This window comes from Diabrotica virgifera, chromosome 7, assembly GCF_917563875.1.
Source record: "Diabrotica virgifera virgifera chromosome 7, PGI_DIABVI_V3a".
In the NCBI taxonomy this organism is placed as follows: Eukaryota; Metazoa; Arthropoda; class Insecta; order Coleoptera; family Chrysomelidae; genus Diabrotica; species Diabrotica virgifera.
Window position 1 is genome coordinate 87,032,072 of NC_065449.1, and position 27,687 is coordinate 87,059,758.

General features: G+C 32.3%; 1 protein-coding gene across 1 annotated transcript in view; it reads right to left on the bottom strand.

Annotated features, from left to right (window-relative positions):
* LOC114339932 (uncharacterized) overlaps positions 1 to 27,408 on the bottom strand; it is a 77,455-nt gene extending 50,047 nt beyond the window's left edge. The window contains exon 1 of the mRNA XM_028290616.2: positions 27,184 to 27,408. Within this exon, the coding sequence (XP_028146417.1) occupies positions 27,184 to 27,321 (138 nt within the window). The 5' untranslated portion in view covers positions 27,322 to 27,408. The remainder of the gene's footprint in view (positions 1 to 27,183) is intronic.
* Between the last annotated feature and the right edge of the window lie 279 nt (positions 27,409 to 27,687).

Consider the following 27,687-nt stretch of genomic DNA (forward strand, 5'->3'; position numbering starts at 1 on the left):
GTAGTTCCTTTATCATCTTGGGTGTTATTTTATCCAGCCCAGGAGCTTGTCTAATGTTTCAATATTGAATTTCTTGTTGCACCTCATATTTGGTTAGTGGTCTATGTATGAAAATAAGTATTATCTGTAACAGTCATCAAGTTTTATTCATTTACTTAAACTGTTTTTACGATTTAAAAAAATTTAATATTTTTGAATTGTTTTGTAAGTATCATTTGATTATAAATTAAAAAAATTTTGTTACATCTAAATTTTTTGTGAAAAAAACTTATCTGACCGGCCTCAAGAGGCCGCGGCCTCTCGGTGATTGCACCGACTCATTTATATGGCCAGCACGCCACTGGGGGTCATATCTGTCTCGGGTCTTTTGCATATTCCTGTAATTTAATCGATCCATCTTGACGATATTCCTCGTGATCTTCGGCCTTCCACCTTTCCTTGTATAATGAGTCTTTCCATGTTTGCTGTGTTTGCGGTCATACAATGTGAAAAGTATTTTAATTGGTGGAGATGTACTTTACGGTATAGTCGTTGGCTAACTTTTTAGATCTGTTAAAATTGAATTATTTGTCTTACGGTCGGTCCAAGAAATTCGTAACATTCGTCTCCAACAGAACATTTCAGTGGTGTTTATCTTTCTTCTTTCCTATTGTCTCAGGGTAGAAGATTCACATCCGTAGGTTAGTATTGGGAATATTAAGCAGTTGATCAACCTCATGTTTGCTGTTATATTTGACAGTCCTTCCATATTGTGATCATTTTTGCTGTGGCAACTTTTGCTAGATCACATCTACTTCTTATTTCTTCCTGTAGTGACCCTGTGTTTGTGGTTAATGATCCCAGATATAAGTATGAGCTCACAATCTCAAACCGGTTAATTGTGGTTATGTGTGGATGATTGTTAGTAGTCTATACACTATCATGATCTTTGTTTTTGATATGTTTAATTGCATACTAGTCCATGTGGTGAGACCGCTCCCGTCTGAAAAAAATTTCTGATTCGGTTTCTTTGTGGATTCCTATTCAAAAATGTCCCCTTTAAACAAATCTGAAGGATGCCGGGCGGAATTTTTGAGCAGAAATTGTTTAAACATTTTTTTTTAAACAAATACAAAAGATCATGTTTTTTTGCTCTGGAACATATATTTTTAGATTTTTTGGGTCAATCTAAACAAGAAAGGTATCTTGTAATTTTTCTCAGAAATTGATAGTTTTGGAGTTATAGGCGATTTAAAATCTGAAAAATGCGAAAATACGCATTTTCGAGACTAAAAAACTCATATTTAAATTAGTATTTTTGAGGTTTTCAGATATTTAGATTGAAGACTGAATATTCAGCTTCAAGATTCCGAAGAGTGATCGCGTCTAACTTTAATTTATACCGTTGTTTTTTTAATTGTTAAATATGCGTGTTTATCCGATTTTTTTGCCAGTGCGGCGCGCTCGATTTCAAAAAGCTCCTATTTTCATCCGAGAAATATTTTTTCTAGATTCTTTGGGACATTCTAAATGAAATAAGTTTCTTGACATTTTTCTCAAAAGTTAATAGTTTGTAAGTTATATGCGATTTAAAATCCGAAAAATGACAAAAATACGCATTTCGGATTTTAAATCGCTTATAACTTTAAAACTATTAACTTTTGAGAAAAATGTCTAAAAACTTATTTTATTTAGAATGTCCCAAAGAATCTAGAAAAAATATTTTTCGGAGGAAGATAGGAGATTTTTTAAACGGAGCGGGCCGCACCGGCAAAAAAATCGGAAAAACACGCATATTTAACAATTAAAAAACAACGGTATAAATTAAAGTTAGACGCGATCACTCTTCAGAATCTGGAATCTGAATATTTAGTCTTCAATTTATGTATCTGAGTTTTTAAGCCTCGAAAATGCGTATTTTCGCATTTTTCAAATTTAAAATCGCTTATAACTCGAAAACTATCAATTTTTGAGAAAATTTACACGTTACTTTTCTTGTTCAGAATGACCGACAAAACTCAAAAATATATGTTCCGGAGCAAAAAACGTGATCTTTTGTATTTGTTTAAAAAAATTGTTTAAACAATTTCTGCCCAAAAATTCCGCCCGGTACCCTTCAGATTTGTTTAAAGGGGACATTTTTGAATAGGAATCCACAAAGAAACCGAATCAGAAATTTTTCCAGACCGGAGCGGTCTCACCACATGGACTATACCAAATATTTGACTTTTGTTTTCGACCAGTCATATAAGACTAATCAGCTCTGCTGGACTATATGCAACTGTGTCATCTGCGAAACGTCGGTGGTTTATTTTATGACCATTTATTGAGATGCCCTTTTCCCATCCTTCAATTAATATTGGTTAATAGATTATGGACTACAGGATAGGGTAAGAAGTGAGAAAATCAGACGCATATGTGGAGTAGACAATATAAATACCTGGGTAAAGAACAGAAAAGAAGAGTGGAATGAGCACATAAGCAGGATGTCTGAATCAAGGATAGTAAGAATAGCCAGGGACAAGTCACCGTTAGGCAGGAGAAGTATAGGACGCCCAAGGAAAAGATGGAATGACAACTTAGGGGCAGAATGAAAGGCACCGTTGAAGAAAAACAGGCAGTACTGCCTATATAAAAGAAGAAGAAGAAGAAGAAGAAGATTATGGACAATAATAAAAAAGAATGTGTGTGTGTACTTTGTACGCACGTAAGAAGTTATGCTTTTATTATAGATTCCAACGAAATCAATATGTACTTTAAACAGTTTATTTATATTATATTTAAATATTAAACTAATTTTAATACTTACTATTCCCAAAAACTTTTTTTAAAACCAGACCAAAAATTAAAAAAATAAAAGAATAAAACACACACAAACACATTGAAAAATGCCACAAAGAAATGATTTCTGAACAATAATTGTTGGAAAAAAATTTAATTAAATACGCATTTTCTGAAAATAAAAATTATATACCAAATATACTTGCAATCATAAAATGTATAAAAAAAAATAAAAAAAAAATAAAAAATAAAAACTTGCATTGGGATTCGAACCCGCGTTTATTCGGGTGCTTTGGATTTGAAGTCGAAGCCTCTACTCATTTTGCCGCCTACACGTACCTGTCATGTGTGAAGATAGGCCAACTGAACGTTTTACTGTTTAACAGTTCTGAATTTAATCAAATTACCTACTTAGTTTGATTTTTGTGGAAATAAAATATTAAAATACAACAAAACATAGAGTAAGAAAACAATATATTAGATGAAGATTGGTAAAAGTTTTATTTGTAATCAATTTATGTAAATCAAAGTATTACCTACTAGATAGGTACATACATGTTCCAAATAGGTAAGTACCTATGTAATTTTTTATTACAATACTGAAACATTTACAATAATTACGTACCTGTTGTTTTTAAAAACTATTTAAGAAGTCACTACCATTATAAACTTGCTTTTTTCTCTGTCCTCACAACAATAAAAACTAATATACACATTTTTTTACCCATAACCGACATATTGAAAAATAATTGTTGACAGGTCATTGTAATTACCCAATCAGAGCCCGTATAACGTTTGAGCTGCGCTCAGGACCAAGACTTTTGATGATTTCGCGCACATATAAATTTACTCCCAACGCGCCTAAAGAAGTATAACTTCAAAAATGATGCCGATTCATTGTTCCATTTTTGTTAAATGTAGGCTTATCTCCAAAAGGCACATAACCTAAAAACAATAGGTCGCTATGCAGTTGCTATGGAGATAATTGACAAAAAGCTAATCTGCGATGATGATTATCCACTGTCAATTCTCGATGTAACATTGTATGCGGTAGAGATGCATTTTATGTTTACGCTGGATTTTTGCCGCCGAAGTTTGGTTAATGTCATGTTGACGTCAAATTTCACTAGTGCTGATGTGGGGATCCTCACTAGTAGCTAAGTGTACATCATATTCCTTTTATTCACTTATAACTCGCTCATTTTTTTATATGCAACTGATTCAGTGTCAGTGTGAACAAAACGATTCAATAATTTTTTTCAAAAGCTGTAACGTTTGAATTTCTCCGTTCAGGATGTCGTTGTTGATAAACATACTTTCAAAAGTTATGCATCACCTAAAATTATGCTAATTTTCATAGTTGATTTTTTCATGAACAGATTAACGGATTCCTCTAATTTTTTTATTATTTTAGATTTTTCTTTTAATCACACAATCTGGAAGAACAAACACCTAAGACAAGACACAAAAGCAAGAATCTATAAAGCAGCAATTAGACCTATATTGACATACACAGCGGAGACAAGACCTGACACATCTAAAACGAGACGACTACTAGAAACAACAGAGATGAAAATACTCCGACGAATGTCAGGGAAAAATCTGTTGGATAGGGAGAGAAGCGAACACATAAGAAGATCATGCAATGTAGAAGACATTAAATGGATGGGTGACACAACGGAAACAGGAGTGGAACGAACACATTACACCGAGAGAACAATTTCTTTTCTCCTAAAACACCGATTTCTTTGAGCAATATTTCTTAAAAGTTAACATATCCTATTTACTTAAACATACCGGTTCACATACAAAGAAACGAGTTTTTTAAACACAACTCAATAATTTCTTACAGATAATTTCTTCAATACTAAGAAATGCATTAATGGTTACATTTAATTTTCTTATCCTAAAGTTTTTATTTCTTAAATTGAAAACTACAAATATTTTGCAGTATAAGAAATACAATGTTAAGTTAATCCATATTTATATTTGTGAACAAGAAATTTTCTTGCAATCAAATAAATATTTTAAACCACAAGAAATAATTCTTCAGAAATACCCTCTGTAGTAACTGTGGTTATAAAATAAAAACTTTGTCATTAATGCCGAAATGTTACTTGCAAAGAGATTTTCTTCCACAAAAGAATTGCGCAGATTAACTAATTATGATTTAGTCGTCAGTGTTTGTCAAGATGGCGTGATATGTTCATGTTCATATAGATGGATTTTAGATTTAGTGGTGTTCTTTAAAAATTAACGGATATTTTGAAGGTACGTACATATATAGGTATTAAATAAAAGTAAATTGAGTAATTTAAGATGTAATAATAATATTGTTGCGTATCCAAATGGTTAAAAAAGAAACATAATAGTATCTTTATATGCTTTTTAGGTATAATGATGGACGACTCTGAAATAAAGGAGCTTATTATTCGAACTGGGAAATATGTCACAATTTAAAGCTGGGACAGAATGATATAATATATAGCTTCAGAACAATATTAAGAAAGGAGTTATTAACCAACTGCGGGGCCTTCCAGAAATGGTAGAACTTCATACATGTAAGTACCTTTTTAAAAATGTGAATACTTATGTATCAACTATAATAGGTTTCTTGAATGTATCGTCTTCTATAAAAATATACAATACAACGCTATATCAAACATGGCGGGTACAACGCTGAGCCGCTGAATCAGTTAGTCTAAAAGAAATATATGTTTATGGTTAAGAAATGTTATTGCCGATAACCGTGAATTAGTTAATGTGTATTAAATGACTTAGATGTAAACTAATAATACTTTCTCGTAATAAAATTTCTTAATGATTAGGTATGCTGTCTCTTTTAGATTATAAAAATTAAGAAAATTACATATTATTATGTCTGCTTCAATGTTTTACGTTGGTTGTATTTTCCCTCTTGTTTTAGCTAAACAATGTTTATTGTGTGACTTAATATTATACAGATAAACAATTAATATTTCATTAACAAAAAGAAAAAAATAAACAAAGATGTGTAGGTTAAATAATGCCATGTTTGAACTAAATATGATTGATTATTATTAGTATTAATAGTTCTTATGTGGGGCCGTGTATTTGTTTTTTTTTGTATTTCCTAAATTTTTCAAAATAAATATCTATATCTTTATAAAAAAATTTTTATTAAACTAAGTTTACTCTTTCTACATAACGATTTTGTTTTAGTAAATTGCTGATATACAAAGTGCTATTAACAAAAGAAGGAAAATTTGAGGAAGTTGGATTTGCCTCTCCATCCTTTTATTGTTGTGTAGAAGCCAGTGGTTTAAGAGTGAAGAAAATATTTGTATGTAATAATAACGTTTTATGTCTTGTTTTATTAATAAATAATGATTTTACCTTAACACAATGATTTATTTCGCCGTATGTAATATCACTTTATTTTCAAGAAATATTAACTTAACTCTAAATATACGTTTATCTCTGCGAAATATATTTCTTAACATTAAATACATTAATTATTAATAGTAAAATAATAATATTCCTTACTAAGAAATATTATTGCTCAGAAAGAATAGTTTTAATGTGTAAAAAATATATTTTTATGACTAATAAAATTAATTAACATTAAGTGTAATTTCTTTCTGATACATGGGTTTGAAGTTTGCCAGAAAGTGATAGTTCAATCATGTTTAAAATATATTTCTTGGGCTATAGTAGAATTTATTTGAAATATTTTAGAAAATTATATCTTACATACAGATATATTTCTTAGGCAATATGCCAAGTCGATCTTTCTTAAATATTAATAAAGTTTCTTTATGTCAAGATTTTTTTTCTCTCGGTGTAGTAGAATGGCAGAGGATAGGATAGTACGAATAGCATCAGATAAGTCACCAAATGCACAAAGAAGTATTGGCAGACCAAGAAAAAGATGGTGCGATAACTTAAACAATTTAGGAGGCTAATATTGAAGAAGAAGAAACAGTATTTAAAGCCTACACACAAGAAGGAAGAAAAAGAAGATCTTTCTTTGGCTTTTACACACTTAGGCAAAGGTTTACTTAAATTTTGTTTCTGGACTTATACCGAGTGGAAGAAACGAAATGTTTTTCTTATGTCAAGTTTGAGACACCTTGTAGGGAAGACAAGGTTCAAATGTGAGTATACACTGCGAGGCATAAGTTAGGGATATAGAAAATTTATGGTCATCTTCATAGTTGATTTTTTCGTGAACGGATCAACGGATTCCGCTGATTTTTTTTATTATTTTAGATATTTCTTTTTTATTTACACAGATGTGCAAAGATTTACTCAAACTTCTTTTTTGTAAGATAAAGTTTTTCAATCCTAATAACACCATTAATAATATTGAAAAATATTAAAAATATTACTAAAAGATTTTTAAATTGAAAACTTATTGGTAGTGAAGACAAAAGGGAAGGAATTCTACACTATGCAATTCACAACCCCCGTCTGCAGCTTGGTAAAGTATCAACGGAAAATGCACCTAGTTACTCCACGGAGTAATACTACTTTAAAATAAAAATGTATACCATTTTTATTCAGTTGCAATGCGAGACCAAAAATGTCTTAATTTTTACTTAGATTAGAGAGCGCAACCAGCACTCTTATCGACGATTTCACCTCTTGTTAGAGGCTCTTCAGAGAATGCATAGGTTGCTTTTCTCTAATCCAGTAAATTTTTCGACATATATTAGTCCCACACTGCAACTGAGGTGAATGGATTAGGTGAATGGATCAGGTTGTGAATTGCATAGTGTAGAATTCCTTCCCTTTTGTCTTCACTACAGCATCCATTTGGCTTGCAAATTGTAGAAGCCTTGGAGGTGTCACCAGGGAAATGTACCAATAAGTTTTCAATTTAAAAATCTTTTAGTAATATTTTTAATATTCTTCAATATTATTAATGTTGCTATTAGGATTGAAAAACTTTATCTTTCAATTGCCAGATGACGCAGTCACCTACTCCATTCACCTCAGTTGCAGTGTGGGACTAATATATGTCGAAAAGTTTACTGGATTAGAGAAAAGCAACCTATGCCTTCTCTGAAGAGCCTCTAACAAGAGGTGAAATCGTCGATAAGAGTGCTGGTTGCGCTCTCTAATCTAAGTAAAAATTAAGACATTTTTGGCCTCGCATTGCAACTGAATAAAAATGGTATACATTTTTATTTTTCTTTTTTGTACTTATACCGGCTGGAAGAAAAAATAAATTTTTCTTATGTTAAGTTTGAAACACCCTGTAGGGAGGACGAGTTACAATAATGAGTACACATCGGAATCGTATTGTAGTCTTATGTTTGGTGAACATTTTGTTTTTTGAATCTCCCTGATATCCTGAAGAACAAAGAAAATAGACGGGTTTGTAGCTTAACATGTGTTTTAACCGAAACAAAAGTTTGAGACACCCTGTAGGGAGAAAAAGGTAAATAGGTCGTTATGCATCGGTACTATGTCATAGTCTCATATTTAGTGAACCTTTTAAATTTTCAATCACTCTGATATCTTTAGTAACAAAGAAACTAGACGGTTTTACTCTTTAATATGTGTTTTAACTGACGACTGCGATACGTGAGCTAAGCTCACGTCAAAATCAAGCAAACTGGTAACTATAGTAGGTAGATCAAATATGATTTATATTAAAAATCTTTGGAAGCATTAGGACTGATAATCTTTTAAACGAGGTAAACAAGGAACTTGATAATAACATATACATAATTTTAAATACATATAAAAAATATTGGTTGCCAAAAATAGATCTCTAAATTAGATAGTAGGTACGATTATGAGACAATGAGGCAAAAAAAGTTGAACTTAAAAAAAACTTTAATGCGTTGTAACGCGTTGTGTAAAACTGTAATATTTTTCCCTGTAGTTTAATTTGACCCACAAGTCCTAATAACGAACTTGTATTCAGGACGTACAATCCACACATGGGCCAGTTCGCTCCTGTAATACAAATCCATCCCACTCTATATAGTTTTCCTATTCTTTGATTTACATATAAACTGAAGATTAGCAAGATTCTAAAACTCTTTTTTTGGGCATGTAATTAACCCTATGCTTCATTACACAAGGTCACCTCAGGAGTATTAAATAATGAATGCATGTATTTGATACGTCAGATTAAAGTTAAAATTAATCATAACTTAACTTCGGATCTCGACCACCTAAAGCCATGCTTAAAATTTAGGTTTTGTTATCTACTTTAATAACTGGTTGAATATAAATATTGCAGAATAATCAAATAGATAAGAGAAATCATTAACGATAACGTGTGTTGGCTTAATGAGCATCTACGTTGGATCCGTATTTCTCCGATCCGATCAGATCTGATCCGATCCGATCCGACGTCGGATTGAAAACAAACAGATATTAAAGCGTAGTGCTACTCACGATACTGCTTCGTCGTTCAATTTTGTCGAATTCTACTAATTGACAAAAACTTTGAGATTGTGTGACCGTGCATCCAACAAAATCGTTACAATTTTACCACAGAGAAACTGGTTCCTATGCTGCAGTACTGCAGAATTGAAATCATCGACGATTTTGTCGAAACTACACCGCAGTATCGTGAGTGGCCGGCTTAATACTACTCACTGCGCTTTAACCCTTAAACGCCCAACCTTATGTAGGTTCCATGTATGCCCAAGGGCGGGTAAAAATGTCTACCTCGAAAATAGCTAGTATATTTATTGAGAGTTGTTTCAAATATTAGAAATCAATTAAACTTAAGAATCTTATGCTTAGTAAACACAGCATTTTCTACAATATTAATATAAAATGTACAAGCAAACCTTCAACATAATTACGATGTAAATCAAAACTAAAATACCAGCAAAAGTCAGTAATTCAGATTTGTCGATTTTTTCCACATTCTTCCTTTCAGCCACCTCTTTAGTGTGGCGGATAGTTGTTATGCCGATTGCCGATTAGGTATGTAATTATACTCTGGGCTAATTAGCAAAATTCATGGAAAAGTTATTTACCAGCAATTTTATTGCTGGAATCGAATTATAAGATCCTATATATTAATAATATAGGTATGCAAAGTCCGCAGATAGTGTGCTACTTTTTTTATAAACAAAATGGCGCCTACAAATCGTATTTTTTTCAATTATTGCTCTATAACTCCGAAGATTTTAATTTTACAACAAAAACACCCAAATAAAAATTCACCGCAATTAAATTCTGCATAGAGATATGTTTTTCACGATTTGCTCCGACGAAAATTTTACTCGGAAAATGCGGGTATTCCTAACAAAAACTATAATTTTCAAATAAAGTTTTAGGTAAGTAATTATTAATCAATAATTAAATAACAAGTGACATCACCAGAAGCCGGTGAAAATTAAACGAATATTTTAGCAACAATTCAATTGTTAATTAACAAATTACGATCGCAATAATAACCAGAATAATCATGATACATTGATCAAACTTATAAAGATTATAAAGATGAGATGCTTGTTTAACATTTTATCGACAAAATATAAATTTTTCTTTTTTTTGCATAATCTTTAAATTTTGAAAAAAAAATAGTTATAATACGTTGGTCTAATTAGTAAAGTACAAAGAAAGGTTATTTACCAGCAATTTTATTGCTTTAATCGAATTATAAGATCTTATATATTATTAATATAGGTATGCAAAGTCCACAGATAGTGTGCTACTTTTTTTATAAACAAAATGGCGCCGACAAATCGTATTTTTTTCAATTATTGCTTTATAACTCCGAAGATTTTAACTTTACACCAAAAATACTCTAATAAAAATTCACCCCTTTAATTCTACATAGAGGCATGTTCTTCCCGATTTGCTCCGACGAAAATTTTCCCCGGAAAATGTGGGTTTTCCCAACAAAATCTCGAATTTTCAAATAAATTTTTTGGGCCAGTAATTATTTATCAATAATTATATAGCTTGGTGAAATAAAAGCTTTCTTGGTATAGATTATAAATTCAGAAGCCGGTTAAAATGAAACGAATATTTTAGCAACAATTCAATTGTTAATTAACAATTTACAGTCGCAATAACAACCAAAATAATCATGAGACATTGATCAAACTTAGAAAGATTATAAAGGTGTGATGCCTATTTAATATTTTGTCGACAAAATATAAATTTTTCATTTTTTTGCATAATCTTTAAATTTGTAAAAAAATTGTTATAAACAAATTAACATTTCTTAGAAATTGTTTATTATATTCTAATTTTAAAAATACTTAAAATGCGTATTTCATAGGTTTGAAAATTAATGCTTTAAAAAAATTTTCCAACCATTTGCAAAAAAGTTAGGAAACAGCAAAATAAATATACGATATCTCCATTGTTTATAATTTGTTTTAATTGTTTCAAAGCTTAAAAGTGAGTCTATGGTACAATCTAATTACTCACAAAGAATGTCAAAAATTAGTGCAATGGTTATATTTTAATCAAAGATTAAAAATACTTTGTTTTGTAATTTTTAGCGCGAAAGTAGTATTGATACAGAGCCGGAGATAAAATGTTCACTCGAAGCGACTGACACGCTTAAACTCGCGCGAGTTGTGTATGTGGGCGGGTAGCTACGGTACTGTATTGTTCTACTTTCCCGCGTGTAAATTACAAAAAAATATATGTATAATCTTTAATTAAAATATAACCATTAAGCTAATTATCGATATTGTTTTATAAATAATTAGCTTGTACTTTAAACTCACTTCTACGCTTGGAAAGAATTAAAAAAAATTATTAACACCGTAGTAATAGTATGTTTACTTTGCTGTTTCATAACTTTTTTGCAAATGGTTGCCAAAAGGTTTTAAAGCATTCATTTTCAAGATATTTGAAATGCGCATTTCAGATATTTTTTAAAATTATAATATAATAAAAACTTTCTGAGAAACGTTAATTTGTTTATAACTATTTTTTTTAACATTTAAAGATTATGCAAAAAAATAAAAAATTTATATTTTGTCGACAAAATGTTAAATAGGCATCTCATCTTTATAAGATTTCAAAGTTTGATCAGTGCATCATAATTATTTTGGTTATTATTGCGACCGTAAATTATTAATTAACAATTGAATTGTTGCTAAAATATTCGTTTAATTTTCACCAGCTTCTGGAACTATAATCTATACCAAAAAGGATTTTAAGTCACCAAATTATTTAATTATTGGTAAATAATTACTTATCTAAAACTTTATTTGAAAATTAAAGATTTTGTTGGGAAAACCCGCATTTTCCGAGGAAAATTTTCATCGGAGCTGATCGGGAAAAACACGTTTCTATGCAGAATTTAATCACGGTGAATTTTTATTTGAGTGTTTTTGTTGTAAAGTTAAAATCTTCGGAGTTCTAGAGCAATAATTGAAAAAAACACGATTTTCGGGCGCCATTTTGTTTATAAAAAAAGTAGCACACTATCTGAGGACTTTGCATACCTATATTATTAATATATAGAATCTTATAATTCGATTCCAGCAATAAAATTGCTGATAAATAACTTTTCCCAAAAATGGCCTATTCTCCGATAAATCAGCCCAGACTATTATAATATATAATAATACGTCAATAATTATATTAGTCGGAGAGATAGAAGCGGATTTTGTGCGTGATAAGTAATATGGAAAAACGATACGGGTATATGTTGAATTAGTTGTGTACATGACTTTCACCAACGGCCGGAAACCAGAGTTGGGGCCGAGGGTAGTTATAAGGGGTCAAAGTCGCAGATTTTATTATTTTTTTATGACGCTCATGATCGAGATAGTGCACCAAAATTTGGGAATAAGTAGGTCATGACGTAACTAAGTTAAATATCTAGGGGCGTAACGCTGCGTAGCCGACAAAGGGGTGGGGGTAGGGGTGAATATAAAAAATATAAAGGGTTTTTTGTGACGTTCGTGATTGAGATAGTGGACCAAAATTTGGGAATAAGTAGACCATGACATTACTAAGTAAAATCCCCAGAGCCGGAAACCAGAGTTGGGGATGAGGGTAGTTATAAGGGATCAAAATCGACGTTTTTATTATTTTTTTTGTGACGTTCATGACCGAGAGAGTGCACCAAAATTTGGGAATAAGTAGGTCATGACGTAACTAAGTAAAATCTCCAGGGGTGGCACGCTGCGTGGCCGACAAAGGGGTGGGGCAGGGGTCAATACAAAAAAAATAAGGGGTTTTTTGCGACGTTCGTGATTGAGAGAGTACACCAAAATTTGGAAATAAGTAGACCATGACATAACTAAGTAAAATCATCAGAGCCGGAAACCAGAGTTGGGCATGAGGGTAGTTATAAGGGGTCAAAATCGCCGTTTTTATTATTTTTTTTGTAACGCTCATGATCGAGAGAATGCACCAAAATTTGGGAATAAGTAGGTCATGAGGTAACTAAGTACAATCTCCAGGGGTGGAACGCTGCGTGGCCGATAAAGGGCTGGGGGTAGGTGTGAATATAAAAAATATATGGGATTTTCTGCGACGTGCTAGATTGAGATAGTGCACCAAAATTTGGGAATAAGTAGACCATGACTTAGCTAAGTAAAATTCCCAGAGCCGGAAACCAGAGTTGGGGATGAGGGTAGTTTTAAGGGGTCAAAGTCGCAGTGTGTATTATTTTTTTTGTGACCCTGCACAACATTTGTCCCCCACGCAGCGTTTTGCCCCTGGAGAATTTACTTAGTAATGTCATAACCTACTTACTCCCAAATTTTGGTGCACTATCTCCATCATGAGTGCCACAAAAAAAAAATAATAAAAACCACGACTTTTACCCCTTATAACTACCCTCGTCTGCCACTCTGGTTTCCGCCTCTGGGGATATTACTTAGTTAGGTCATGGTCTACTTGTTCCCAAATTTTGGTGCACTATCTCAATCACTAACGTAGCAAAAAATCCCTTACATTTCTTTAAATTCACCCCTACCCCACCCTTTTGTCGGCCACGCAGTGTTCCACTCCTGGAGATTTTACTTAGTTACGTCATGATCTACTTATTTCCAAATTTTGGTGCACTATCTCGATCACGAACGGCAAAAAAAACCCCATATATTTTTATACTCACTCCTCCCTACCACCCCCTTGTACCCCAAGCAGCGTTCCGCCCCTGAAGATTTTACTTAGTTACGTCATAACCTACTTACTCCCAAATTTTGGTGCACTATCTCCATCATGAGCGCCACAAAAAAAAATAATAAAAACCGCGAATTTTACCCTTTATAACTACCCTCGTCCGCCACTCTGGTTTCCGCCTCTGGGGATATTACTTAGTTATGTCATGGTCTACTTATTTCCAAATTTTGGTGCACTATCTCAATCACGAACGTAGCAAAAAACCACTTACATTTTTTTAAATTCACCCTTGTCCCACCCCTTTGTCGGCCAGGCAGCGTTCCACTCCTGGAGATTTTACTTAGTTACGTCATGACCTACTTATTCCCAAATTTTGGCGCGCTATCTCGATCATGAGCGTCACAAAAAAAATAATAAAAAACGGAAATTTGACCCCTTATAACTACCTTCCTTCCCCACTCTGGTTTCCGGCTCTGGGTATTTTAATTATCTATGTCATGGTCTACTTATACCCAAATTTTGGTGCACTATCTCAAGCACGAACGTCGCAAAAAACCCCTTATATTTTTTATATTTACCCCTACCCCCACCCCTTTGTCGGCCACGCAGCGTTGAGCCCCTAGAGATTTTACTTAGGTACTTCATGACCTACTTATTCCCAAATTTTGGTGCACTATCTCGATCATGCGCGTCATAAAAAAAAATAATAAAAACCGCGACTTTGACCATAACTACCCTCGGCCCCAACTCTGGTTTCCGGCCGTTGGTGAAAGCCATGTACACAACTAATTCAACATATCCCCTTATAGTTTTTCCATATTACTTATCACGCACAAAATCCGCTCCCAGCTCTTAGACTATGTGGATTATGTTACTAACGAGAAATTATAAAGAAACCTTTAGTAACACGTTTTATCAAGGGTGGACATAAGGATATTTTGTGCCCACCCATATTTAACTCAAAATATTATCTTTATTTTCAAAATATCGGTAGAACCAAATTATTATTCGATAAAGAACCGTCTGTTTAAAAATAAATAATTTTTGAAAAATTTTGGAACACATAATAAATATGTTACAAGGGAATACGCATTTTTACCCAACTGTGTAGTATGGTATAACTAGACCTGAACCCAGACATCCAAAGTGAAAGTTATCCTCCAACACCAAATTGTTCTATATGGTCCACATAATGTTCAGAAAAAAGTCACACCATTTTGAGCGTCGGGTTTGGGAGGGGGGGGGGGGAGAGGCGGAAGAAATTAGTAAATTCGTAGTTTTTTACGTTTTTCGTCAATATTTCTAAAACTATGCTGTTTAGTATGAACAAAATTCTATACAAAAATGTTCTACATTAAATTTGAAATTAAAAATGTCCTATGCATAATCCTTCTAAAATGAACGATTCCAAAGTTACGGAAGTAGTATAGTATATGGTCCAAAAAAAGGCCTAACCCATATATCCAAAATAAAAGTTTCCTCCAACACCAAATTGTTCTATATGCTCCACATATTGTTCAGTAAAAAGTTACAGCATTTTGAGAGTCCGGTTTGGGGGGGGGGGGGGAAGATGGGGAAGAAGTCGGTAAATTAGTAGTATTTTTACGTCTTTCGTCAATATTTCTAAAACTATGCTTTAGCGTAAACAATGTTCTATACAAAAATGTTCTACATAAAATTTAAAACAAAAAGGTCTTATACATAATTGTTGTAAAATTGTAAAATCAACGGTTCCAGAGTTATGGAGAATGAAAAGTAGAGGTTTTCGATACTTTTTATATCTTTTGGGCAATTTAAATATTATTACTGATGAAAGAAATTTTCTTTAACAGAATTGTGTTTTTTGTAAACAAAATTTGCTATTTCAGAGGCCGACCAACCTCACCACCCAAAATCATCATCAATTGCCCAAAAAATATAAAAAGTATCGAAAACCTCCACTTTTCATCATCCGTAACTCTGAAACCGGTGATTTTATAACAATTATGTATAGGACCTTTTTGTTTTAAATTGTATGTAGAAAATTTTGTATAGAACATTGTTTACGCTAAAGCATAGTTTTAGAAATATTGACATAAAACGTAAAAAAACTACTAATTTACCGATTTCTCCCCCATCTCCCCCCCCCCCCCCCCCCCAAACCGGACACTCAAAATGGTGTAAGTTTTTACTGAACAATATGTGGACCATATAGAACAATTTGGTGTTGGAGGAAAACTTTTGCTTTGGATGTCTGGGTTAGGCCTTTTTTGGACCAATTCTACTATACTACCTCCGTAACTTTGGAACCGTTCATTTTAGAAGGATTATGCATAAGGCCTTTTTTATTTTAAATTTAAAGTAGAGAATTTTTTTATTGAAGGTTGTTCATGCCAAACAGCATAGTTTTAGAAATATTGACGAAAAACGTAAAAAGCTACGAATTTACCGATTCCTCCCCACTCTCCCCCCCCCCCACCCCAAACCGGACGCTCAAAAAGGTGTGACTTTTTTCTGAACATTATGTGGACCATATAGAACAATTTGGTGTTGGAGGATAACTTTCACACTGGATGTCTGGGTTATGCCATCTTTTGGATCCATTGTATAATACTAAACCTTGGACGTTTAAGGGTTAATACCTTGAGTTTGTTTTCAATCCGACGTTGGGTCGGATCAGATCGGATCGGAGAAATATGGGGCCAATGTAGGTGCAGCCTTACTTATGAAGCACAAAATTACTAGTTTTATAGGAAATAAGCCACAACTTTACTAAAAAAATGATTTTATTAACGTTTCGACGCCCAAATCGGGTGTCGTTGTCAAAATACAAAAACTATTTTTTGTTTTTTGACAACAACACCCGATTTGGGCGTCGATACCCTAATAAAATAGTTTTTTTAATAAAATTGTGGCTCATTTCCCATCAAAACTAGTTAGTTGAAAAAATGCCACAAGAAAATAGCACCAAAACAACATTATAAAGCACAAAGCTCAACTTTTAGCCAGTCAAAAAAAAATTAAAGGCTGGGACCAAGGAATCCAAAATAATCCAATAGTATGTATATCACAAAAATTATTTACTAATTTTTAATTTTACATAGATATTATTTTGTGTTTCAATCAATCTCAAGCTACTAAAGACTAACTAACTAGAAAGTGATTGTTGAATAGTCAGAGCACAAATTTAGAATATAAAATGGCATGCGTATTATACCGCTTTCTACATTATATTCAATTCAATATAATTCAAGCTACAGAAATTCCTGATTTCTAAGTAGTTTACAGTCGGAAAAATGAAAGGTTACCCATGAACGATCATATCAAGCACATATTTTGTTTTGCTGTCCTTTTCTATAAGTAACAAACGAGAGAGATAGATTATTAGTAATCTTAATACTATGAAAAAGACAGAAAATACAAAATAGGTGATCGTTCATGGGGAATCTTTCATTTTTCCGACTCTATACTAGATAATTCAAAGAAGAGCATATACCTTTAGTCCAGAAAGCCACTGCGCATCCGCTAGGAAAAATATTCTAATTCAGATTTTTTGCACAATCTTACTCAAAAAGGACTCCTTTTAACAAATTTGCATGTTGCCAGGACCAAAAGGTGGTCAAAAATTTTTTAAACGTTTTTTTTTTTGTTTTTTTCCTAAAATTATTTTTTTTGCATGGAAAAAAGTTTTTTTAGGTTTTTTGGATCATTCCAAACAGAAAAGGTTTTTAGTGACTTTTCTCTAAAAATGATAGTTTTTGACATATAAGCGATTAAAAATTGAAAAATTGCGAAATCGGCCATTTTTAACCCTCAAAAACTATGTGAAAAACTGAAAATTTGAATGTTGCCAAGGTAGGAAGATATTCTTTAAACATCGATTGATGAAATCCCGAAGAGTTTTTTGCAATACAATATTCAAAACTCCTATTTTTTTTAATTGCTAATCAAGCGTGCTCGACACTATTTTCCACCGACAGTATGGTGCAAATGAAAGGAATAAATTCGTTATTTCGTAAACCGGCGCCTTTAAGGAAAAATCCCAAAACAGGTCGATTTTTATTTTTAAGTTATGATATTATGGCGTATATGGTATACTAGTGACGTCATCCGTCTGGGCGTGATGACGTAGTCGATGATTTTTTTTAATGAGAATAGGGATCGTGTGGTACCTCATTTGAAAGGTTCTTCAATTCTCTATTCAGTAATGTAAACATTTACATAATTATTTATACAGGGTGTCCTTCTACTTCTTTTTTTGTCAAATAATTTAATTTAATAAAATTTTTTTGGACACCCTGTATAAATAATTATGTAAATGTTTATATTACTGAATAGAGAATTGAAGAACCTTTCAAATGAGCTAGCACACGACCCCTATTCTCATTTAAAAAAATCATCGATTACGTCATCAGGTCCAGATGGATGACGTCACTAATATATCATATATGCCACAATATCAGAACTTAAAAATAAAAATCGACCTGTTTCGGGATTTTTCCTGAAAGTCGCCGGTTTACGAAATAACGAATTTATTCCTTTCATTTGCACCATACTGTCGGTGGAAAATAGTGTTGCGCACGCTTGATTAGCAATTAAAAAACAAAGAAGTTTTGAATATTATATTGCAAAAAACTCTTAGAGATTTCATCAATCGATGTTTAAAGAATATCTACCTACCTTGGCAACATTCAAATTTTCAGGTTTTCACATAGATTTGAGGACTAAAAATGGCCGATTTCGCAATTTTTCAATTTTTATTCGCTTATATGTCAAAAACTATCATTTTTAGAGAAAAGTCACTATAGTCCTGTCGCCAGGGGGGGTACAACGGCCTCGTTAATTCAGATGGACTTACTCAAGTTTTTTTTATGTATTTTGACCCGTAGAACACGAATTTTTTGGGTAACAGTTGATCCGGATGTCGATAAGATTGTTATAGACCAAGAACTTGAGGAATCAAATAACAGCGATTTTTGGCAAAACAAAACAATATTTTGTATTTTTTGGGCCATTTTAAGTAAAAAATATTTCTACAAGTTTTTTCGTAGGATGCACAGTTTTCGAGATAAACGCGGTTGAACTTTAAAAATATCGAAAAATTGCAATTTTTGAACCCGAATAACTTTTGATTAAAAAATAAAATAGCAAGTCTGCTTACCGCATTTGAAAGTTTAAGTCAAATTATATCGGTTTTGATTATTTGCATTGGTAAAAATTTATTTTTTTATTGTTTAACAAAGCTATAAACACGTAGGGTTTCCCGTGCTTTTACATGCGTTTTAACGCATGTAACGTAGAAATAGTCTTGATTGCACTAGTACCTATTCTACCTACTCGTTCGATTTTAAATGAGAAATCATAGAAACATCACTCACGCACTAGTTGTTTGTAGCTTTGTTTAGCAATAACACAATAAATTTTTAGCAATGCAAATAATCAAAACCGACATAATTTGACTTGAACTTTCAAAGGCGCTAAGCAGAATTGCTATTTTATTTTTTAATCAAAAGTTATTCGGGTTTAAAAATTGCAGTTTTTCGATTTTTTGAAAGTTCAACCGCGTTTATCTCGAAAACTGTGCATCCTACTAAAAAACTTGTAGAAATATTTTTTGCTTAAAATGACCCAAAAAATACAAAATATTGTTTTGTTTTGCCAAAAATCGCTGTTATTTGATTCCTCAAGTTCTTGGTCTATAACAATCTTATCGACATCCGGATCAACTGTTACCCAAAAAATTCGTGTTCTACGGGTCAAAATACATAAAAAAAAATTGGGTAAGTCCATCTGAATTAACGAGGCCGTTGTACCCCCCCTGGCGACAGGACTACTAAAGACCTTTTCTGTTTGGAATGATCCAAAAAACCTAAAAAAACTTTTTTCCATGCAAAAAAAATAATTTTAGGAAAAAAACAAAAAAAAAACGTTTAAAAAATTTTTGACCACCATTTGGTCCTGGCAACATGCAAATTTGTTAAAAGAAGTCCTTTTTGAGTAAGATTGTGCAAAAAATATGAATTAGAATATTTTCTCTAGCGGATGCGCAGTGGCTTTCTGGACTACTTGTGATGCCAAATAAAATGGGTAATCCAAAACACGGATATTTACAGAAGATCGGCATAAGCAAAGAGTATATTTATTACCCACTCACACTGTGTAGTGTGTAGTGCATGAAATGCAGTGAGCATTAACGAGGGTAATAGTGTATGCGGACTCGGTAGACTGAGACTAAAAACCCGGAAGATTGGTGAGTATAATAGTCTAAGAGCTAGTGATACCTCCGACTAACGGTCGTCCTGCAAGGCTAGAAATTTTTCTAGTTATAATTCATAGCACACCAAGGCTAAAAACCATGACCTGGCAGGCATCAGCGGTGCACGTGTATCTACCAAGTGAATCGAAAAGTGCAAATTTAGGGGGTAAAATAAACTTTCTCCTGTAAGGTTTAAATTTAAGTATGTGTTTGAGTAAGTCATTTAGAATAAATGTTTACAATGACAGGCGATTCTGAAGAGCATAAGACCTTGCCAGGCGAGGGGAAAGATTAGGGGTTTTTCTTAAAATTATTCTTTTTGCATCGAACAATTTTTTTTAGGTTTTTTGAATCATTCCAAACAGAAAAGGTCTTTAGTGATTTTTCTCTGAAATTAACAGTTTTTGTTATATAAGCGATTGAAAATTTTGAAAATTGCGAAATCGGCCATTTTTGACCCTAAATCGGACATTTGTCTAAAAATATCAATGTTGCCAAGGTACGTAGATATTCTTTAAACATTGATTGATGAAATCCCGAAGAGATTTTTGCAATAAAATATCGAAAACCCCTTTGTTTTTTTAATTGCTAATCAAGCGGGCGCGACACTGTAGTATAAGTGAGTGACGTCATCCATCTGGGCGTGATGACGTAATCGATGATTTTTTTAAATAAGAGTAGGGGTTGTGTGATAGCTCATTTGAAAGGTTATTTAATTCTCTATTCAGTAATATAAACATTAACATAATTATTTATACAGGATGTACAAAAAAAAATTTCTTCTATTTGTCAAATTTAATCAAAGTTAATTTAATAAAAAATTTCTACACCCTGTTTAAATAATTATGTTAATGTTTATATTAGTGAATAGAGAATTAAATAACCTTTCAAATCAGCTATCACACAACCCCTACTCTTATTTAAAAAATCATCGATTACGTCATCACGCTCAGATGGATGACGTCACTAGTATTATATATATGCCAAAAAGTCCTAATTTAAAAATAAAAATCGATCGTCTAAGGATTTCTCTTGAAATTTGCCCATTCTAGAGATAATAAATTTATGCCAACTCAAACGTCCTCATTTATACTACAGTATCGCGACCGATTGATTAGCAATTAAAAAACAAAGGCGTTTCCGATATTGTATTGCAAAAAACTCTTTGGAATTTCATCAATCAATGTTTAAAGAATATCTACCTACCTTTAGGCTATTGATTATGTACTATAGAAAGGAACTACAACGTTAACGGGGTTTTATTATTTCATATGGTCAATGAATCTCTATATATAAAAAAACCGCGGAGTGCTACCATTTAAAGGGGTGCGTTTTTGAGAAATGGGTGAATTAGTTCCTGGGCACAGGTTACATTAGGGTGAGTTCTATGCACTTTTGGTACAAACACGTCTACATAAAAATTGTTCCTGGTTAAATTTCCTATCTAAATATAACTTTGTAAAACCAAAGATCCTTTTTTTTACAAAAATATATTCAAAAGAAAAAGCACAAAGAAACCCAAAAGAAAGAAATTTTGTTTTTTGTCCCATAACTTTTATCCACGGGGATATAGGTATAGACATTGCTTCACAGAAAAAAAAATTACATATTTTCTCTTTAAAATGATGTTTGGTAGAGGTCATTAAGATGTACGGTTTTCGAAATATGATTTTTCAAATTTCGCCACTCACAGCAATTTTGGGCAATTTTCCTTGTTATTTCGCAAATATTGTTCTGTTACTTTTTTCTACGTAACTTTAGACATACGCAATGGTACATGTAAGATGAATAGAAATCAATTACCTTTAAAATGTTCTATTGTATAATGTACGACTTCTTTTAAAGAGGTTATCTTTTTCAAGACTTTATACTTTTAACGAGTTTTTTTTTTTTACGATTATTTTTTAAATTTCCCATTATAACTTTTTTTTCTTCATTTAGGTATATATTATATAATAAAAAAAGAAAGCTTATTCTGTTTACTTTAAAATGGTGTATTAAAAAAATTCTAGGATTATTTTTGAATAAGATAATATGCTTTTTCGAAATGTAATAAGTACTTGCAACGATTTTTGATTTTAGGATTATTTTTTAAATTCCACATTATAGCATTTTTATGTGATTGTGTGTTATGATTGAATCTTATTTTTTATAGGTAATACTTTGGATCCACTTGACTCGGCCGGGCAATCTTCAAAATATGGATTAATTCCAATATTTACTGTCATACCTCCTGCACCACAAGCTTTGCTTGAAAAAATAGCATATAATGTATCAAAGGATGTACAAAAAACTGCGGTTGTAGGAAGATAGGAATTAGTTCTTTCCATTACATATTTAAATATAGATGATACACCATTTTAAAGAACAGAAAGTAAGCACTCTTTATTGAGCAATATATAGTATATTCATATACAAGAAAAAAAAAGTTATAATGAGAAATTTCAAAAATAATCGTAAAAAATGTAGAAAATAATATTTTTTTATATTTGGTATTATATAATATATAATATAATATTATATTATTATGTATAATAATATTATTTTATTTTTATATTATATTATAAAAAATCGTTAAAAGTATAAAACCTTGAAAAACCATTAAAAAAAGTCGTACAACGTTATACAGTACACCATTTTAAAGGTAATTAATTTCTATTCCTATTACGTGTACCATTGCATATACCTAAAGTTACGTAGAAAAAAGTTACAGAACAATATTTGCGAAATAACAAGGAAAATTGCCCAAAAATGCTGTGAGTGGCGAATTTTGAAAAATCATATTTCGAAAACTATAAATCCTAATTACCTCTACTAAACAACATTTTAAAGAAAAAATATGTAGGTTTTTGTTCTGTAAAGCAATGTCTATACCTATATCTTCGTGGACAAAAGTTATGGGACAAAAAACAAAATTTCTTTCTTTTGGGTTTCTTTGTGCTTTTTCTTTTGAATATATTTTTGTAAAAAAACGTATCATTGACTTTAAAAAGTGATATTTAGATAGCAAATTTAACCAGGAACAATTTTTATGTGGATATGTTTGTACCAAAAGTGCATAGGACTCACCCTAATGTAACCTGTGCCCAGGGACTAATTCACCCATTTCTCAAAAACGCACCCCTATAAATGGTAGCACTCCGCGGTTTTGACATATATAGATATCCATTGACCATATGAAATAATAAAACTCCGTTAACGTTGTAGTTCCTTTTAGCTATCTTATTTTGAATATAATCAATAGCCTACTTGGCAACTTTGAAATTTTTAGATAAATGTCCGATTTAGGGTTAAAAATGGCCGATTTCGCAATTTTCAAAATTTTCAATCGCTTATATTACAAAAACTATTAACTTAAGAGAAAAATCACTAAACACCTTTTCTATTTGGAATGATTCAAAAAACCTAAAAAAAATTTGTTCGATGCAAAAAGAATAATTTTAGGAAAAACCCCTAATCTTTCCCCTCGCCTGGCAAGGTCTTATGCTCTTCAGATTCTCCTGTCATTGTACACATTTCTTCTAAATGACTTAATCAAACACATACTTAAATTTAAACCTTACAGGAGAAAGTTTATTTTACCACCTAAATTTGCACTTTTCGATTCACCTGGTAGATACACGTGCACCGCTGATGCCTGTCAGGTCATGGTTTTTAGCCTCGGTGTGCTATGAATGATCACTAGAAAAATTTCTAGCCTTACAGGACGACCGTTAGTCGGAGGGTTCACTAGCTCTTAGACTATAATGTTCGTTTTTGTAGTGAAATAATTAATCTTAGTTTTAGGTTTAATTGTACTAACCGCGGAAACGTTTCCGAAAAAGGATGGAAGGATAGAAGGACACGGAATGGATAGAAACCTATGAACATAGGAATATGTGGGAAAAATCTCGAATGTCGAAGTTCTTACACGAATGAAACAATCAACAAAACTAGTAGTAAGTAGAGTAAATGTAAAGTAAAAAATATTTAGAAGAAAAAAAATATTATGATTGATAACCAGTAAAGGGTACAGAATGGGTGAAGAAATTATCTCTGTAGTATGCTATGCAGATGATGCCATTCTTATTTCAGAGAGTGAAGATGATCTTCAGAGACTTTTATATCAATTTAATATAACAGCAGGAAAGTATAATATGACAATATCACCAAATAAAACAAAAAATATGGTAATCTCTAAAGATCCAATAAGGTACAAGCTGGAAGTGGACAGCAAAATAATCCAGCAAGAAAGAAGTCTCAGCTACCTGGGAATACTAATGTACAGTGATGGAGATACAGAAGCGGAAGTTGTCCAACAAATAAACAAAGCCAACAGAATAGCAGGATGTCTAAACACACTACCTGACGCAAAACACATCTGATAGAAACGAGTGAAATCAAAATAGTCCAAGATATCACAGGAAAATCATTATGGGACAGACAACGTAGCACTGACAGGCAAAGCTGTAATATAGAGAACATAAATGACTGGATTCTGAAAAAGAAAAAAGAATGGTATAGCCGTGTTAAGCAGAATGGGAGAAGGAAGACTGTTAAAGATAGCACGAGACAGATCACCAAACGGTCGAAGGAGTATTGGAAGGCCAAGGAAGAGATGGGGTGACAATTTGGTTATCTGATGAGGAGGCATCCGAAGATGGAACAGGTGCGAGCCTATTAGGGAAGCAGTAAGAAGAAGAACAAAAAGACGATCTTTTAAAAGCAGGGGACATAAAGAATAGTATTCTTGAATGAAGTAAAAAACAGACGTACTCTCAATCATTTATTGTAACTTCCGACGACCTGTTTCGCTCTCTAAAGTATGCAGAGCATCTTCAGGTCAACGGTTACAAGTCACTAAATGCTACAAATAAAAAACCAGAGTTAGAACAATGTCTGGTCTTAAAAGATGCTAAAGATCCATAAGATCAAGCCAATATTGAACAACATACATAAAAGTAGTTAGGACAGCTGACAAATACATATGCATGTACACTCCCCAAGCTCACAAATACATGCAGATGTATACCGACCGTAATCATGCAATGATAACGTGTCGTACTTACATTCGGTTACAAGGAGCTACTTCCTGAGTATTCATTAACATGATATCTTGCTTAAGTTATGCTAACGGGATATGGTGGAACAGACGGAAAATGTTGTAAAAGTTAACAAGTTTATGGAAATTGGAAATTCTTGAGGGTGACGAGATAGTTGGTGAAAGACAACCAACAAATATGTGCCTGTTATTTTGTTTGTGAAGTAGACTAAAGTGAATGTCATATATACAATTTTAATATGTGATGGTTTTAAATATTTTTTTTCTAGAACCGTGATAAAAATGCAATGTTTAGCACTCCATACGAGCGTTAAAAATGTCACTTTAAGGCACTAGTGCTTTAAAAATTTTAAGGCACTGCAGGTCGTATTGACCGTATAGGCAATTTTGATGTAATGTCAAAAAAATATAAAAATGGAATGTCAGTCAATTCCAAGTAGAAGTTTTTGTAGGACATTCACATGTCCTCATGTGAATTGCAGAACTCGCTATCGCTCATTCTGCAAACTTTTACATGCGTGCCTTAAACATGTACTTTTAACATTTATATCATAAATAACTATTATTTCTATTTATTAAAAGACTTCTATTTATTAATGTATGTGCTAATGCAACTTTCATCTTACACCTTACACCGTACACTAACACATACATTAATAAATAGAAGTCTTTTAATAAATATAAATAAAAATCTTTTAATAAATAGAAATAAAAATATTTAAAACCATCACATATTAAAATTATATATATGACATTCACTTTAGTCTACTTCACAAACAAAATAACAGGCATAGATTTGTTGGTTGTCTTTCACCAACTATCTCATCACCCTCAAGAATTTCCAATTTCCATAAACTTGTTAACCTTTACAACATTTTCCGTCTGTTCCACCATATCCCGTTAGCATAACTTAGGCAAGATATCATGTTAATGAATACTCAGGAAGTAGCTCCTTGTAACCGAATGTAAGTACGACACGTTATCATTGCATGATTACAGTCGGTATACATCTGCATGTATTTGTGAGCTTGGGGACGTTTGTTACCGCCCCCGAGTGTACATGCATATGTATTTGTCTGCTCTCCTAACTACTTTTATGTATGTTGTTCAATATTGGCTTGATCTTATGGATCTTTAGCATCTTTTAAAACCAGACATTGTTCTAACTCTGGTTTTTTATTTGTAGCCTTTAGTGACTTGTAACCGTTGACCTGAAGATGATCTACATACTTTAGAGAGCGAAACCGGTCGTCGGAAGTTACAATAAAGGATTGAGAGTAAGTCTGTTTTTTTACTTTATTCAAAATGAACTCTCACATGCAACCAATTGAACAATAGTATTCTTTTCCTCATAGGCATCTTTCAGTGCGTCACAGTTTTTCGATTTCTTTCTAACGCATTAAATTGTATGTGACAGAAAAAGAAAAAAAGGTACATCTGTGATTACAGACATTTATAACATTTATTCTAGTTGTCGATAGATGGCGCTATAATCGAAACAAATTTATTTACGAATTATATAATGTATCTACGAATATAATCTGTACAATTTATAAGACTATACAAATCAAAGAAAATACCATTTTATAAATGCAATAAACACAATTGATTTGTTTTTATACCAAATTGCAAATAAAATGTGACAACTGTCTGATTTAACTAAAATGTCATGTTAGAATAAATGTTATAAATGTATATTATCACTGACTTACCTTTTTTTCTATCATTTGTGACGCACTGAAAAATGCCCATGAAAAGGACCATAACACATAAATGTAAATATAAAAGAGTATTGGCTGCCAAAAATAAATCTCTTAGTTACTATCATTATGAGACAATTGATAACAGAATGTTGATATGAAATTTAAAAAGAAACTGTTCATGTATATTTTCCCCTGTAGTTTAATTTGACCCACAAGTCCTAATAACGAACTTGTATTCAGGACGTACAATCCACACAAGCATACTATCACCGGACAATTCCCATGGGTCGGTTCGCTCCTGTAATACAAATCCATCCCACTCTATAGTTATCCCTATTCTTTGATTTACATATAAACTGAAGACTAATAAAATTGGTTAAACTTACCGAAACGCTAGCGCCTTCGGGAAAAGTCAAATATCTTTTTCTGCGCGATAAAAGTTTGTTTTGCAAACTTTCTAAGTTTACGAAATCTAAAAGTGGAAATAGTAAACAAAAAGTAACCAGATAACGATATTTCTTCATCTTGGTAGCATTATTTTCTAAGACCGAATACTTTATGAATTTAAATTGAAACGGAAAACTGTTTTCGGTTGGAATTAGAATGAGTGCGCTAAATGCCGGATAACGGAACTCTGTAATAGATTCCGAGATAGTTTGTCGAGATTTAATTGGATATGCAAATGTATTAAAAGAATATTTGGTGCTTTTTTGAAGTTAATATCTTATTATCCGCAATATAGTCCAGGAACCGAAGCTTTTCACCTTGCAATTTTTACTGAATGAATCGATTTACTTGAAAAATTTGAGAATAAGTAGTGGATAGTTCAAGGATCAAAATCTATATGATGCCGAAAGGCGCTTTTACCATGGGGGTGGTTGCCAACCCAT